General features: G+C 39.2%; 1 protein-coding gene across 1 annotated transcript; it reads left to right on the top strand.

Annotated features, from left to right (window-relative positions):
* The first annotated feature begins 461 nt into the window (after nucleotides 1–461).
* On the top strand, nucleotides 462–13,683 carry bbs4 (Bardet-Biedl syndrome 4). Its single transcript, XM_070903380.1, has 16 exons — nucleotides 462–521; nucleotides 2,402–2,444; nucleotides 5,174–5,253; nucleotides 6,939–7,002; nucleotides 7,222–7,333; nucleotides 7,520–7,592; nucleotides 8,040–8,093; nucleotides 8,183–8,310; nucleotides 9,215–9,269; nucleotides 9,406–9,474; nucleotides 9,683–9,835; nucleotides 10,184–10,355; nucleotides 10,666–10,735; nucleotides 10,830–10,974; nucleotides 11,064–11,268; nucleotides 12,825–13,683. Exons 1-16 carry the CDS (start codon nucleotides 462–464, stop codon nucleotides 12,977–12,979), a joined length of 1,638 nt encoding a protein of 545 aa, XP_070759481.1. The 3' UTR covers nucleotides 12,980–13,683.
* The last annotated feature ends 2,803 nt before the right edge of the window (nucleotides 13,684–16,486 follow it).

The raw sequence follows: 16,486 nt of genomic DNA, 5'->3' as shown, positions 1-16,486 counted from the left end.
TTCTTTTGTACTTTTTCTTGAGTAGGATTTTGACTGCAAGACTTTTACTTGTAATGCAATATGTTTACATTAATGTATTGGTGCTTTTAGGTAAATGATCTGAATAAGTCTTCCACCACTGGTCTTGAGTAAAGACTTTCTGCCACAGCAAATGTTTCTAATCTCAACAGTGGAGAAAAACTGTAAAACTTAAGCACACGTGAATAGCTGGCCCTTGGTTTCACAGTTTAAAACTCTGTACACTGACGGGCTCTTTCTGCAAGACTAGCAGACTCATGGATATATTATAAGAAGCTCTCCTAATACATCCATTGGCAGACAATAATATCATACTTCAGTAACTAAATATGACCATTTGATTGGTGGAGGCTGTTGAAGGCGGCGCACGCTGAGAGTAAAATCAGTCTGAGAGACATTCATAAATCCAACCAGCTACACCTCCGCATTCCACTGATGTATCCATGGCAACAGCTTCTAGTGTTGATCATCCCAAGATGGCGGACGAGGAGCAAGCCACGGCGGTGAGTCCAAAACCTAAGCTAGTTATCGTTTTCTTGAGGAAACAAGGGTGAAGTGATAGTGGGACACCCCCCCCCCCCCCCCCCCCCCCGAGTAAACTTAACATAAGGTTTGAGTATAGCCCTCGAACAACGCTCGTCATTTGAATGTTAGCTGCCTGGCTAACCGATTCTAAGTCGGAGCTAAGTTGATTAACCCACAGCTAACGGTAACTTGCCTCTCACTCTTGGCTTTAATCTCACTCACCCGAGGGCAAGCTAAAACCTGAGAGCTAACAGCTATAGCTACATTAAGGTGGCAACAACAGAAATGCGTAGCTGACGTTACAGTGCAAAATATGCATTGTTGACCATCGTCAGCCCACGCTTTCTACTGTAACGTAATTCAGATTAGATAACGTTATTAACTGTCCAGCTCTGCAGTATCTGAGATCTGTGTCTTTAACACGAATCCCAGTCGTGTTATGGCTATAACATCTAGCAGTTAGCGTTTAGGATGTGATGAAATATAGTGAATATTAATACACTGTTTTACCAAGACGTCGAAGCAATCCACAAGTGAGTCAAATATGGGAAAAATGATGGAAAGCAAAACACTAGGATTGCGCATGCGTGCATCTACCTACACATAAGGTAGCTGTATCACAGCCCACTAATGTAATGTGACCTAGCTAATGTTTCAAATAGGTGGTCACTAAGAACTGCAAAACACCGCCTTTTAATGCATTCAGTCTGTGACACTGTGCGAACAAGTTATTAAAGAAAAGAGTTTGTGGTTGATGGAGTGACTTGGCGTCAGCTTGCTTTTCTTCCATTCCAAAAATGAAATTGATCAAAGTAACAATAAAGTTGAATCACCATGTCTCTGACACACATGTCAGCATCTCTTGATTAAAACTTAAAGCTTCAAGAGTTTTTGCAGGGCTGTCATACTGGACTACATTTGCTGGTACGGGTATACTAAATAGACTGGGAAGCTTAGTGTAAGCCTGTCTGCTCACAACTTAAAGAAAAATGCCCCCAGTTAATCACTCATATTGCACCTCTTGGGTATTTGACCTTTTGAATTAAACCTAAATCTATATTTATAGGAAAAGCATCTGCAGACTCCTAGGCAAGCTTAAAGTCAGAGATGCTTTGTCCCTGACCAAAAGCTTGCCTCAATAAAAAAAAAAGTACTGCACAGTAGGTGTGCTTGTAGGCTTCTTCTCATTATACATTCAGCATCAGCTCCAACACCAGTGAGAACTGGTGAGCAGTGATCTTCATATATTAAACTAAATGAGTTTTGAAAAAAGGCATTTTGTGCAGTGTGCCGAGGTAATTCAAATTTGACACACCTGTAGACAGTAGACAAAGTGATTTTGCTGGAACTTATTTTAAAACTTTAATATAATATAATACATAAATTAGCAATAGGTAAGTTGCCCAAGTTGGAAGCTACAATATGTACAGTGAGTCAGTGCAGAGCCGTTTAGTTCATTGTTAGTTACCATATATAATTAAAATCAGTTGCCCAGCAGTTAACTCTTTTGTATTTGCAGTCCCTGAGCAGTACAATACTGTACAACAGACAATGCTACATTCACAGGCTCATAATGTCTTATATTGAAAGACATCTTTTCTGTTCTGTACAATTGTGCATGAACACACCGTTCCAGCAGACATGGCAGTCAGTCTGGACTTTGACCTGTATTTCCACACAGCCTCTAAACATGAAGAAACAATACAAAAAAAATATATTTGGGTGGGACCAATCTATTTTAGTGCTACTATACATACTGTTCACAGGAGACACTAATAGCTGGTGTCCAGCATATTTTGCTATGTAATCATATGTTGTTATTTATTCATTTGTTTTTGTTGTATTTCATATATTTCAGCTCCCAGTTGCTACGGAAGCCAAGAAACGTCGGGCACCCAAAGGTACCATGAGACAGTTGACAATGTCATCATTCAAACAACACACTGCCTTTCACAACACCCATTATTTTGTCATTAATTTCTGACAATATGTCTGTAATTGGTAAAAGATACTCATAGAGTGAGTTTGGAACTAGTCGTCCTGCAGAGGTCACCCTCACCCTTCTCTCTACCGTGTCTAAAAGGAAGAAGCTGTGCATGCTGTTTGCTGCTGAGCCATGTTCCAGATATTTCTCTGTTTGTTGATCACTGAGGATATTTTGTCATCATAATTATGGCTTAATGCCCCATTACCCAGTTAATGCTGTTGCTCATGGATTAAGCTTTTTTGTTTTTGTTTTGTTTTATAATGTTTTGTAATTATCATCAGCACTGCTAAGAATTCAAGTCCTATGGGAACAATGAAGTACATGCTATGTTATCATATTGTATGGTGTTGTGTTGCATGTCATGCAGTGATCTCTCACATGGCCTGCAAGCCCTTACTGAGAAAAATAAATAAAATCAAAACTCGAAGTACGCTAATGTAAATTAAGATGATTGAGTAATGAGTAAATAAAACAGAAAGTAAAGATTGGATTTTAATTGGTTAATGTAATGGAAGTGTACAGTACTGTATATGTGAAGAACTAAAAGCTCCTACTATCAACTATTATAAGCAGTATGCAGTATAAAAACTAAGCATTGTACAGTAGTATAAGTATATATATAATTAGTAATATAACAAGTACTCTCAGTATAAAGTCTGTTAAAGTATGAAATAATTGTGTTGGATGATGGAATTTGGTCCAAAGTCACCTGAATATGAGTAAGAAAGTTGAATTGTCTCCATAAGTTACTGAATTCATACTTACTTCATAATTACTGCTGTAATTACCATCATGAAATGTAATTATGTTAAGCACACACCGAATTAATTATGTTAGGCACACGTACATTATGTTTAATGCAAAGGTGTAATGGTATAAGGTAATTTCACCTGTTTCCAGTACAGCATGTTTCAATTTTATAGAATCTAGTGTCTTTCTTGACAATATGCAGTAATCTGCCTTATTTTGTCTCTGTTCAAGATGTTAACACTTATTTGTGTCAAATTCTTTGGAAGAAGAAGTGTCCGCAGCTGAGTATCAGACTGAATTACTTGACAAGGCCCGAGGTTTTTGAAGTTTTTTGTGATAAAACTTCCAAAATAATTTTCATCATATTTTTCATTACGTTCTCCCCATGTGTCTTTTGATCTCAGCATGCCTCTCCTCTGCTCTTATCCCCTTTTAGCAGATGGTTGAAGCACATGGAAGGCAAATCTGTCTTAGCATTAGCCAGATCAAATATAACAATGAGAAAATTCCTCCGTGTTTGGGATGAAGTTTTTCACAGGACTATATTTAGGAGACCTCCTGCTGTGCTGTTCTTCCTTGCTCCTTTCTACCCTTCTTTCAGACAGAAGATGCAGGAATACATGTCACACATGTATCCCATCTCTCCTCACCAAATATGGCCTGCTTTGTGTATGTGGAGACTGGAGCGCCACAGGGCCACAGCTGAAACCCAGAGACAAGAATATTATTGCTGTCTCAGCAGGAAGAAAGCGGATTAGGGCTCTACAAATAGGGCCATTCCGAATCTTGACGGGGCAAACGTGTGAAGACCATGCAGTTTCACACTCAGCAATGGAGAGGATTTCTCTGAAGTAGTTGAAGAGGCTCCAGTTCTAGCAGCAAATCAACAGAGCACTGCTTGAAGCGCTGACGGATAAAAACAGAAGGGAGCTTTAGCGTAATTCACACTGTATTTTTACACAGGCAGTTCATTAATGATACCCCCCTCCCATGTTAGTGGCTGACTCAAATCCTAGTACTTCATTCCACATTGCCTTGAGTCCTATTTTTAGCCTCAGAGGAAGGTAGTAGGTGCAAGATAACAGGATTACCAGAATCAAACTCACTCGAATTGGAATTACGTTTGCTTCCTTGTGAAATGAAATGTTGTACTCCACTGGGAAGAAGACTTGGAGCATTGTGGTTGGGTTCTTGAGGTTACCTAACCCTTTCTAAAGCTGGCTTTGTATTGTGCTGCTCATACCACCAGCCTCAGTCGGTCTCTATACCCTCTCTGTTCTGTCACAAGCACCTGGCTTGCGAGATACATTGTTGCCCTGGCAACGGGGAGAATATCTCAACCTGCCGAGACATTAAAAGAGAGACAGGAAAAAAAACAGTGTTTTTAACGAAAAACTTGCTTACAAGGTGACATTTACAGCGCGGCTGGTGAATTGATTATAGTTAAGCCGGGGGTTTTTTTGGTTGAAGTGTTAACATCCATGTTAACTGTCAGATCAAAGACTTGCTAGTGACTGCAGAGGGAGGGTGCTTATTTATTCAGCTGCCAAATTGAAAAAAAAAAAGATTGTATGAATTAAAAATAGTCCAAATAGACATAACTCTTGATAGTCTAAGCCGTCTGTTTGTAAGTAAAAACTTGCTAACAAGCTAAGATTTGCAGTGTGCTTGATGAACTGACTTACATTTAGCCTGTGGATTTAGGTTGCAGTGTTACATCTGTGTTAACTGTCAGATCAGAGACTTACTAATGTCAGCAAACGAGGGGCACTTTCAGGATTAATCATTCAGCTATCAACTAAATAAGACATCATCTGAACGGGTAATGGGTTTAAAAGTATACCAGAGATTTTAAATTATAGTCTTCTCATCGTATTGTATTCTTCCTCACAGCTCCAGAGCTTCCCATTGTGGAGAGGAGAAACTGGCTAATCCACCAGCACTATATCCGCAAAGACTTTGATACCTGTAAGGTAAAGTACCTTCATTCCTCCATTCTCCCTGTGATTTAGTCTGTCATTGACCCGTGTTTATGTTCAGCGTTGGTCTGATTGACTTTTTAAACATAATGAAGATAATGAATACCCAGCATGCACAGGGTTCTGCCTAACACTGTACTTCATTATGGCCTAATTCACTGCATTGACCCGTGTATTCCCACATGAAACAGGTAGGTATGTAATAAAACCTCTGAGTAGATGCCTGTACTTTGCCTGATATATTACTGGAATACTCCTTCTCACATCCTCTAAAAGAATCTAATTTTGTAAGACAATGACGAGATACATCCCTCACTCTCAGGGCCCTGTTTTAATTGCACCAGCACAATGAAGAACTAAAGTGGTAGGTGCGAATGGGCGGCACCTGCTATTTTAGTTCATGTATGTGCAGCAGTGCAAAGCGCATAAGAGCTGGGTGAGGTGGAATGTAGATCAGAGGGTATGGTGATTAATCAATACACTCTCAGCCAGTCACATCACTGGCCTTATCGCCAATCACAGTGAAGCATGACATAGCTCCAAAATTAAAGTATCGGCGTCTTCAGGAAATCATATTGTTGTCTGGATGAAGCAGAGCAGCCCCATGTGAACACGCAGCACCAGCCAAGTGCTGATGATGTGGGGGGGGGGTTTAACAGACACTGATGATAGAAACAAATAATAAAGAATAGTTTTCTGAAGCAGTCTATCAATCCAACACTATTTCCGTTAATTCTACTGTATTTCACATTGCAAGTCGTTACATCACATCCTAAAATGTGATGGGATTGCTTTGTAATGCATTTCAAGAATAAAACATGAACCGCTTAACTTTTTTTTTCAAAAGTTGGAAAGGAGGCTGTGACGCACAGGATTAATGAGCCTCGGTAATTCAGTGTTTTCTGCATAAAAGAGCAGAATCCTGAGTTATAACCAACCTGCCTGATGTGTGTAGAGATTGATTGATCTGTGATTTAATGAACTGAAGGAGAAGCATACAGTCTAAAGTAACTGCATGTGGACAACAGATACTGTAAGAATCAATCACATTAATTTATACATAAATTCAGACTGATTTACCAACGTTCCCTCTTCAACCACATTAATCATTTTTTGATGCTGATTTAAACGCATCTACTGACTGGAGAATGAGCATTATTCTGTTATTTCTGCACTTTTGCACCAGTTTGCTCTTCTTGACAAAATCATCAGATTGGCAGCAGATTGACGTTGGTTCTGAGACATCTATTCTCAGAGCAAAATCTAAGACAAATTTTCCACTAAAATACCAACAACAACAGTTCTGCGCTGCCTCATTTGAATGAACCTCCCACTTGTTTGCGCCTCTCCTCCCACCTGTGCACTGTGCGCTTTGTGCTGGGAACCAAAATACCAAACAGCTGGACAAAGCATCTACAAGGTCATGAAAATGTGCTGCTTTTGCTGGTGGTTGTAGCCAATGAAAATCAGTCTGTTATGATGGACATGTGCAGAACAGGGTTAAATACACTTGTTTATGTATGAAGTCTTGTTTGGGAGTGCAAGTTATTTTAACTGAATCATATTGGAGTTTGTTTTTTCAAGCATAGCAGCCATTTATTTTAGCAGTATTCCTATTCACACATGTTGAAAATAACATGTAACCTCAGAAAATTGTCTCCCATTCTGTTTCCATGTAGGCGATCATCAAAGAACAACTGCAGGAGACTACTGGAATGTGTGAATATGCCATATATGTTCAAGGTGAGCCGTAGTCTTTATAGTAACCCTTCCCTCTCACGCATGTAATATCTGATCTTAATTAATAGCTACATCAAATGGAGGCTCTGTGGTAGTCCATGCCCACGCTCCCCAATTCATCATTTAGATCCCAAAAATCTGCTCTTCTTAATGTGTTTTTTTTTTACTTCCTCAAGTAGATGAAGATCCTCTCTCTCTTTGTGTCTTTATTTCTTGCCACAGCACTAATCCTGCGTCTTGAGGGCAAGATCCAACAGTCCCTGGAGCTGTTTCAGAGCTGCGCCATCCTTAATCCCAGCAGCGCTGACAATCTCAAGCAAGTGGCCAGATCACTGTGAGTCTGCTGCCCTCAAGCCTGGGGGGCATCAACCCTTCTCCATTAACTAACAAGACAGACATAGGAGAGAAATATACAGTGACTATTGTTCACTATTGCAGGATTGCGAAGAGTAATTCAGCATGTAGTCATTAAGACCTATTATTTTGTCATGTGGATTATTGTTGTTTATTCTTTCCGTAGATTTCTCCTGGGAAAGCACAAAGCAGCTATTGAATTCTATCATGAAGCTGCAAGGCTCAACGAGAAAGACTGGGTAAAAGAAAACAGACACACTCTAGTCTTAAAGTTCATAAGGGACCGTGTTTAGTGGCCCTGGCCTCTTTCACTCTAAATACACAGCAGGAAGTTCTCCCAACAAATTCTCCCCATATTTAAAATGAGAAATGAAGAAGAATTTATAAAAGCAACTTCATAGTTGCACTTCCAAACTGATGCAGGGCTGTTTTACTGCGAAGCCTATAAAAATTGTATTAAACTGGGAAAGCAAGTCCATTAATCATTCACACAAGTGTGTTTTGGAAGTTTAAACTGTCCCCTCTAATACTACTTTGAGTAATGCTGTAGAATTTGAATTCCACAGAGCAGTTGTCTTAAATAACTTTTATATTTGGAAATTGAATTTAGCTCAGCCTTTATCTAGCTCTGTTCAATTAAGAATGCACCAACACCCCAAGTATAATTTGACATTTTCTCACCCCAGGAGATCAGTCATAATCTGGGGTTGTGCTATTTCTTCATCAAAGACTTCAAAAATGTGAGTATGCTGATTTTACTGACACTATACAGTACAAATTGTACTCATTGCTCTGTGATTTGATCATTTTGATCTTCTGTCTCTATCAGGCTGAAGAGCATCTAAACATAGCTCTCCAGACAAATAAACACGACAAGACTTTCATGATGCTCGGGAAGGTTCATTTGCTGGCTGGAGAAACCGACAAGGCCATTGAAGTGTATAAGAGGGCAGTGGAGTGAGTAAAGTCAAATAAGTCAAATTTATTTATTAGCATAAAGCCCTTGAAATGTACCATCTCGTTTTCGAGGGGTCCCAAGATCAAATGTGGACGATGTTAAAAAGCACTGAGAGGACATTTTTAAGAGGAATCTGTGTAACGGATCATTTCAGGTATATAGTATTATGGACTGCCACTAAGGTTCTGTCTACATCCTTTCTGTTTATAGTTTTTCATCCAATCCAAATAAAAAGGGAATCTTATATTAAAAACTGTTAATATTTCCGCAACCCCAGCATGACAGTTTTCTTCATGATGACAGTCTCTGAAGACACTAAAAGAGATCGCCTTAAAACATGCTGTTTCAGAGGAGATTGTTACTTCGAAGGGGTTCCCTCTTGATTTATCTGATAGTTTTCAATCTTTGGAGCTCATTTCAATAAGTGCTCCTCCTTCAGTCTCACACAAAGGTCCAGCTCTGCCACATTTCAACCTGGGGCCCTTTTCACTTCAGTATAAATTCTGTTCATTTCCACTTCTATTCACATGTTGAATATTTAAACATTAGGCCTTGGTGTAAATAAGGAAATGACATCAGTGTCTGTAATAGAGCTCATTATGGCTACCTCCTGTTGGGGTTAAATGAATTAATCAAGTGCCCCAATACTGGTGTTACTTTTAATGAGACATACCACTGTGAATCTTATTTTAATGCAGATTTGCCACTTTTTTCTTTGAGCCACATTGTCCCCCCACAGGTCATAATTAATACTCCACAACTATGCTGAATAACCCTGATTGAATAATCAGCAGATTCCGTGAATATCAACTGTTTGCTTGAGATTAAGTGCAGACATTAAATGTAATTACAGGCGTAGATAAAGTGACATTTTTCATTCGACTTGTCTCGTTCTCAATTCAGATTCTCTCCAGAGAATACTGAACTCCTGACTACTCTTGGCCTGCTGTTTTTACAGGTAGGCAGGTTTTTTTAAATAACCTTTTCTGTGAAATTATGTGAACACAAGCGAAGAGTGACATTTACTGTAGGAGTCGGAAACATCTAAAAAGGAGTAGATGTATAATTTTCTGTGTTCATTTTTTTTTTGCCAGCTTGGAAAATATCAAAAAGCTTTTGAGCACCTTGGAAATGCCCTCACTTTTGACCCCAACAATTATAAGGTATGTGGGTATTTGAACACACATTATTCTTTGGTATAAACTTAGTTTGCTACTAAGCTTCCTGAGGACAGTGCATTGGACTGCTTCTGAAGCAGCTCAGTCAAAATAAAAGGTCATTCTCTGTCAGGTGGCACAGTCTTTCATCATGTGCAGTTTCAAAGGGTACATCTTCCTCTAATATCTCTCTAATCATTGTTTTTATTCCCAGGCCATCCTGGCTGCAGGCAGCATGATGCAGACCCATGGTGACTTTGATGTGGCCATGAACAAGTACCGAGTGGCAGCGTGTGCTGTGCCTGAGAGCCCCCCCCTCTGGAACAACATTGGCATGTGCTTCTTTGGAAAAAAGAAATATGTAGCTGTGAGTAACACTGCTAATTGGTTCACCTCAGGCATTTTACACTGCATTGTTGTACATTGGCCTTCAATGTATATTTAATGTAATATGCTAAAAACTATGCTTGCCTTCAGTTTGATTGCTCACATCAACTAGCAGACCAGTTATCCTTACATTACTGTATTTTTATCAATTTGGGAGCCACAAAGATGAGATCATATTAATACATTTCTACATTGCTACTTAATTTGGTCCATATGTCCCTGAAGTACAAGAAATCTAACATTGTACAAGATTCTGCTTCTGTTTCTTGGGTTCTTCATGGGATCATAGATTATTAAGATACTTGCCTAACATTGATTTCTCCCACAGGCCATCAGCTGCCTGAAGCGGGCCCACTACTTGTCTCCTTTTGACTGGAAAGTGTTGTACAACCTGGGTCTGGTACACCTGACCATGCAGCAGTATGCCTCTGCCTTCCACTTCCTCAGCGCGGCCATCAACCTGAACCCACGCATGGGGGAACTCTACATGTTGCTGGGAGGTACTGAGTCAGAGAGAAATAATGATTCATTGGATTCATGTGTTAAGAGAGTAAATTGATGATTTGTGGCAAAAAATAGCAGCAACAATTATTGGGTATTTAACAGTTTACTTGTGTGTTGTGAAATCATTTAATACTTTATAAAAGGTTCATACTACACATTTTGTAAAGTACATAGAACAAACTGAACACGCTGAATATGAATGCCATCATTTGCTTGCATTCAGTGCCATGCTGAACCGTCGTCTGCTCCTGCATTTGACAATATTTCAGTTTAAGTTGAGACTTGTGTCATATTCATTCTGAACAGTGGCTCTGACCAACTTGGAGGATGTAGAGAATGCCACCAGAGCGTATGAACAAGCTGTGACAATGGACGGGTGAGTCTGTCTTACACCTTCTACCTTTAAGTGTTCTGTGTGTCTGAATCATTTAATATTTTCTTTTCCTCCTTGGTGATCAATCATCATATAGATCCAATCCTCTGGTCAACCTGAACTTTGCCATCTTCCTCTATAATCATGGTGAAAAGAAGGGAGCTCTGGATCAGTATCAGGAGATGGAGAGGAAAGTCAACCTACTTCGAGACAGCAGCAGCAACTTTGAATTTGATCCTGAGGTACTTCAGATCCTGTTGATGTCTTAAGGTCAATCATTAAAGCCATTACTTACAGTATGTTTAAGCCTTTGCCTACTTACCACTAACAGCTAATGGACATGGCTCAGAAGATGGGAGCTGCCCTGCAGGTGACAGAGAGTCTGGTGTGGACTAAACCTGGCAAGGACTCCAAATTAAAACCAAACTCTGCAGCAGCCACCAAAACCCCTGGTGCTCCCCTTGGTACTAACCAAGCTCTGGGTCAAGCCATGTCTTCTGCTGCGAGTTACAACAAGAACATCCAGCTACCAACAGGTACAAACTACCAGTGTGGGTCGTAGAAAGTGTCAATTAATATTCTGTCTCCTCGGTGTAGCTTCTGGTTCGACGTTTCGACATGTGACAGAGCCACTTTAAGCTTAAAATAAGGTCCATCTCTGAGTCAGGTTCTGATGAGACCGGGCCAGGCTGAATATCTCTCTGGAGTTTGTTCTGAGCACAAACTCAATATGAGGTGAGCACATAAAAAACATCCATCCAGAGTTACACTGTCACTGCAGGTGATGACAAATTTCACAGCCTCCTTCTCTCTCCATTTCACCAAAGCCCAATTCCTCATTTTAAATGGGATCTTAAAAACATCTCTTCCCTCTGTATTCACAGCACCTGCTTGCACTGCTGTAGCAGATTGAGTGTATGAGCAAAGGCAAAATGGAATATGTGGAGAAAAAAAGAAGCTAACCTCTAGCTAGTGCTGTATATATTCATGGCAACACAAGGAAGTCAGTGTGGAAAAATGAAACACAGGTAAGTTTATAAATTCAAGGCTACTGTTGCAGCTTCCAGCTCTCAACAGTAAGTGGACAGGAGTGCTTTTCTTCACAAGAGCCTGTGGGCTGTGTTCTCTACCACCTTTGTTTAGCTGTTAGCAGATAATACCAGAACAATGCATCCATGTTCAGTGACACATTTTACATAATTACTCAGCTCTGACAATCTAACTGCTTTCTAACACTCAACAACCCGTGTTTAACGACCAATTTGTGAACTGTGAACAGCAAATATAGCCTGTAAATATACTATAAAGCTTGTTAATGTGAAGCCGTTCACCATCAGCTCACTGCTAGAGACACTGGCTATTTAGTGGAGGTTGTATGTATTTGCTGGTGTCAGTCCCTTTATTGCTATGCTGTAACAACTAGTCTGTAAATTCATTTTGCTGGAGGTCAGGATGCATATGTGACAGGCAGGGTCCTACTGTATCTGGGTGGTTATAAAAATTCAGTGTATATGGAAAACAGCTTACCCCTGAAACTTGGTTTGGGTTAGTAAAGAAATCTCACAGAGCAATGTGGGTTTAAAACCATCGGCCAGTTAAGCTATTAAGAAAGTAAGTTGTATAAATGAAAACAATGTAAATCTTTAAAAAAGTAAGTTCTGTTTGTGCTTGTTTGTTTGTTCAACAGGCATTCAGTAGCCTCCTACAGCTCACCCCCATGTGTGTTACAAAACTGGTCATAGGGTGAATTCTGTTATAACTGTGCTGTTGTGCTGCACTGAAGCTGGTAGTCCTTAATGCTTCACCAACTTTCACCAACCAATCTAAATTGCCTGTCGGTGGGACTGGAAAATCGAATTATATGCAGTATCTAACTTTTCTAAATGTGCGGTCACATTGGGCTTCAGTTCAACTGAATTATGTGGCGGCGGTGGTGTCATGGTTTTAATGTGGGTAATAAATAAATGTTTTGCAGATCTTAATGTTAATGAACCCCCCACAAACTGCTTCATTTGATCACTGAGAACCAAAAGAGCTTTTCTGAGCAACATTTCATGAAATAAAGTGGCATCAACTCTTTTGTTATTTCCAGGAGTTTCCAAAGGCCCCTCCATGCCCCTTGAGCCAGAACCTGATGTGGAGAAAGCCCCCAGCCCGCCCACTGACCCTCCAGGCTCCCCAGAAGATGCAGAGTCAGACAAGCCCAAAGCCAGAAACTCCAAGAGGAAATCTAAGGTGGAGGAATGAATTAGTTTGGTGGCCACGATGTTTTACTTGACGTCTTTGTCATAAGGTCGCTCTCACGTGATGAAGGCTAATTAAGGTTCTTAAACAGCAACCAAGCTATTTGTGGTTTTCTAGCTCATTGTAGTTGGACACGAAGCCTTGAGTCTGGTTTAGGTACACGGCGCACAGACATTTCATGTCCTACACAATAATTTACTTTACACTGAAAAAGGTTAACTCTAATGTGAACTTTTGTCATTTATTTCAGAATTATTGAATGTCAGTATATCACTTATCACTTTTTAAACCAAAATTCTGAGATAATAATAATAAAAGTGTTTCATGTAAATCTGTAAATGTGGCAGGTTTGGTGCGAGTGTCAAAACCAATTGGATGTTGCAGTTTAAGAATCTCTATTCGACAAAATGGTAATATAGAGTTGCAGGTGTTGATGTTTGAAAGAGCTTAGCAATAAGGTTAAATGGGGGGGGGGGGTTCCTTGTATTGATATTAGGGAAGGTGTCAGTCCTTCAGCTGTTGGGCATCACTGCAGATAAAGAAATGTGAAGGAAATGCTGCGACAATCACTGCTAACATCGGAGCACAGGAGGGGATGTTTTTGAGTAGTTACAGGATATTGCTTGTTTGTATGATAGGGCTCTTTTTTGAGGGTTGAGTGTAAATAGTGACACATGCTTTTATATGTGGATAAATGTTATGTTTATAGAGAGTCACGTATTTAATATTAAATAAGAGACTTTAAAAAAAAAATTGCTGTCTTGCTTCTTTTATTAAGTCCAGTTTTATTCTGTTTTTTCTTATGTTAAGGTCATTCAGTTCAGCAGACACCACCAACAGGGGACAGTATTGTTTAAGAGCTTTCAAAATATATCCATTATCTAACACACAATCCATGTTCTGAACAAGAAGAATAATTGACAGATTAACACTTTTCCTCCATACTAATGTTGTGAAGGCTTACAGGGGAGTCTCTGTTTCTGAAATGTAATATAATTGTGTATGTTTGTGTGTGGATTCCCACGTACGTGGACTGTGATAGAAATGAGGAACCATAAACAAGAAATAAACTGCTGTTGTTTAAGATAGGGCCTCATAAATTATCTGTACTGAAGGTCACATACAAACTGAACTTATTTGTGTGTATGAATTACAATACGGATGTTGCAATTTGTACATATTAACCAAAAATATCTATGAAATATGTACCCCTGACAAAGTCTAGATACACAGGAATCTGTTCATTTCTGTGTGTTTAATATTTGGGGGATTTTAAATATCAAACCACTGGTGTTTGGTTTAGTAGTTTGGAGACTAATTAACAACTAGAAGACAAAGAAAGACAAAGGAAATAGTGCTGAGAGACGTCAAAGTGATATCTTTAACTGTCAGTATTTACTTGTTAGAATCACCAAATCCATATTTTAGTTTACAGGCGTTCCACCGCAAAAAGGTTCACAGAAGTAAGTCAGTTTCCAGAGGTGGAAGAAGAACTCAGAACATTCAAAAGTATAAGCATCAAAACTATACCGGACTCTACTTAAAGTACCAAAAGTAAAAGTACTCTATGCATTATGGCCCATTTCATGATAATGTATATTATGTATATATCACTTTAATGTTGCAGCTGTTAAAGGTGGAGCTAATTTGAATTACTTTATATCCAGCTGTGTAGCTTAATCCATAAAATGTTTTATGTGTTGATAATATGATTTTTATTAATTAATAATCTGAATCTGTAAAGTAAAAAGTAGCATAACATGGGATTACTCAAGTAAAGTACAAGTACCTCAAAATTGAGTAGAGTACCACTGCCAGCTTCAGTACAGAACATTTAAAACATATTTCATATTTCATCCTGAGATAATAAAAATGACAAATGCTTGACTGAGTAACTATTTAAGATAATAGTGGATTAAAAAAATATTCACATTTCTATGTAATATGATGGTAAATAATATCTGGTGTCTTTAATATCAGCGCATTTAAAAACAATCACAGAATATGGCGTTCAGTTGTAATGTAGTCATCCTGTTTATTTATTTATCACAGAGGACAGAGCTTGTATGAGACGGGAGGAGTTGTAACCTCACTGAGATTTGTAGATAGAGCTGTTGGACTAAGAGCATTTCCATGTTGGATAAGAGGATGAAAATGCTGAGTTGATGTTGTGTTGTTTTGTGACAGTTTTTTTTTTCCCCAGTGGAGAGTGTAAATATTTATTTGTCCTCTGGCTCATGACGACAGAGTGAATGCTGCTGTGGATCAAGAGTCAGGTCAACAGGGGTTACTGCTCGTCAGTCTCCCTCTGCCTGGTGTGCTTGAAGTGACCGTTTAAAACGCCTGGTTATTGTGTATTATCACTTATATAGTGCTTTTCAACCTTTCACAAAGAGCTTTAGCTGCCGTGCAAGGTGCTGGCCTCCATCTGGCTCAAGTACGCTTCAACATGTGGACGGGGATCAAACCCCCCAACTTGCTCTACCCGGCTCTACCTCCCAATGCGACAAACTCTGCATCCACTCCGAAGTGGATCTTAAATCTCTTAAATCACATCATCAGTCAGATCTTATCACATGCTTTAACATGGACCGGTTCTGCCTCAGTAACCTTCACATTAAGTATTTTTCCACAGTAAAATAATCACCCTGTTCAGCCTTCACAATAATTCGTTTCTAATTGTGCATTCATTTTTGCAAGTGACACATTTTTCCCTCAACAATCCATCTTACAGAGTTATTGAGTTGTGTGTCAATAACGTGTCAGCATGTATTCACTGATGTTCTCAACAAAACAGACTAAGAACCTTGGTTAGGCCTATTTACAAGCTCATAGTGGCATATGGCGCCGGTTTGGTAATAAAATATTAATGAGTGCTGTTTTTCCTGCAAAAAATTGATGTATTAGTATGATTGTGTGTCTACTCCTGGTGTGCACAGAATCGTTTACATACAGACTGAACTCAGATGGTACCTGCTGATTAGTAACCTGTACTACATTTCAAATGAGGTTTTTCCCCCTCAGCTTTAGTTCCCTCAAAGTACCATGATTTTACAGTTTCCTGGCTACCTAACTGGCTAACTTTGCCAAAATGATTTACACTGACGTGAAATAGAACACAACCTTTTGGAAAACGAGAGGAGCAGTCATCCCTCCTGCTATACAAGTATATAATATATGTATAATTACAGTACATTTGTTTTTATTCAGTTTTACTTATGGATGAGTCTCATGGATGCGTCTGTTTTGATGTTTGTTTTTGCTATGCTGCAAAAATAAATTTCCCATGTGGGACAGTAAAGACTGAACTGAACAATTTTAAAATAAGTTTATTGACATAATTTATCTCTCAAACTGAAGCCCACGATTTCAGACTCATAGAGCTCCCTTCCACCGAGGAGTAATCATTCATGGAGTCAAGTTAAGCTCAGTGGAATATGCAACATACATGAAAAGAAAACTCAAACTGTAAATGTAATATCTATTTTTCTTGCTTACAGTTTTGGGTTC

This window comes from Enoplosus armatus, chromosome 1 (genome assembly GCF_043641665.1).
Source record: "Enoplosus armatus isolate fEnoArm2 chromosome 1, fEnoArm2.hap1, whole genome shotgun sequence".
Classification (NCBI taxonomy): Eukaryota; Metazoa; Chordata; class Actinopteri; order Centrarchiformes; family Enoplosidae; genus Enoplosus; species Enoplosus armatus.
The sequence above is the reverse complement of the archived record's forward strand: the minus strand, read 5'-3'. Positions and strand labels throughout refer to the sequence as shown.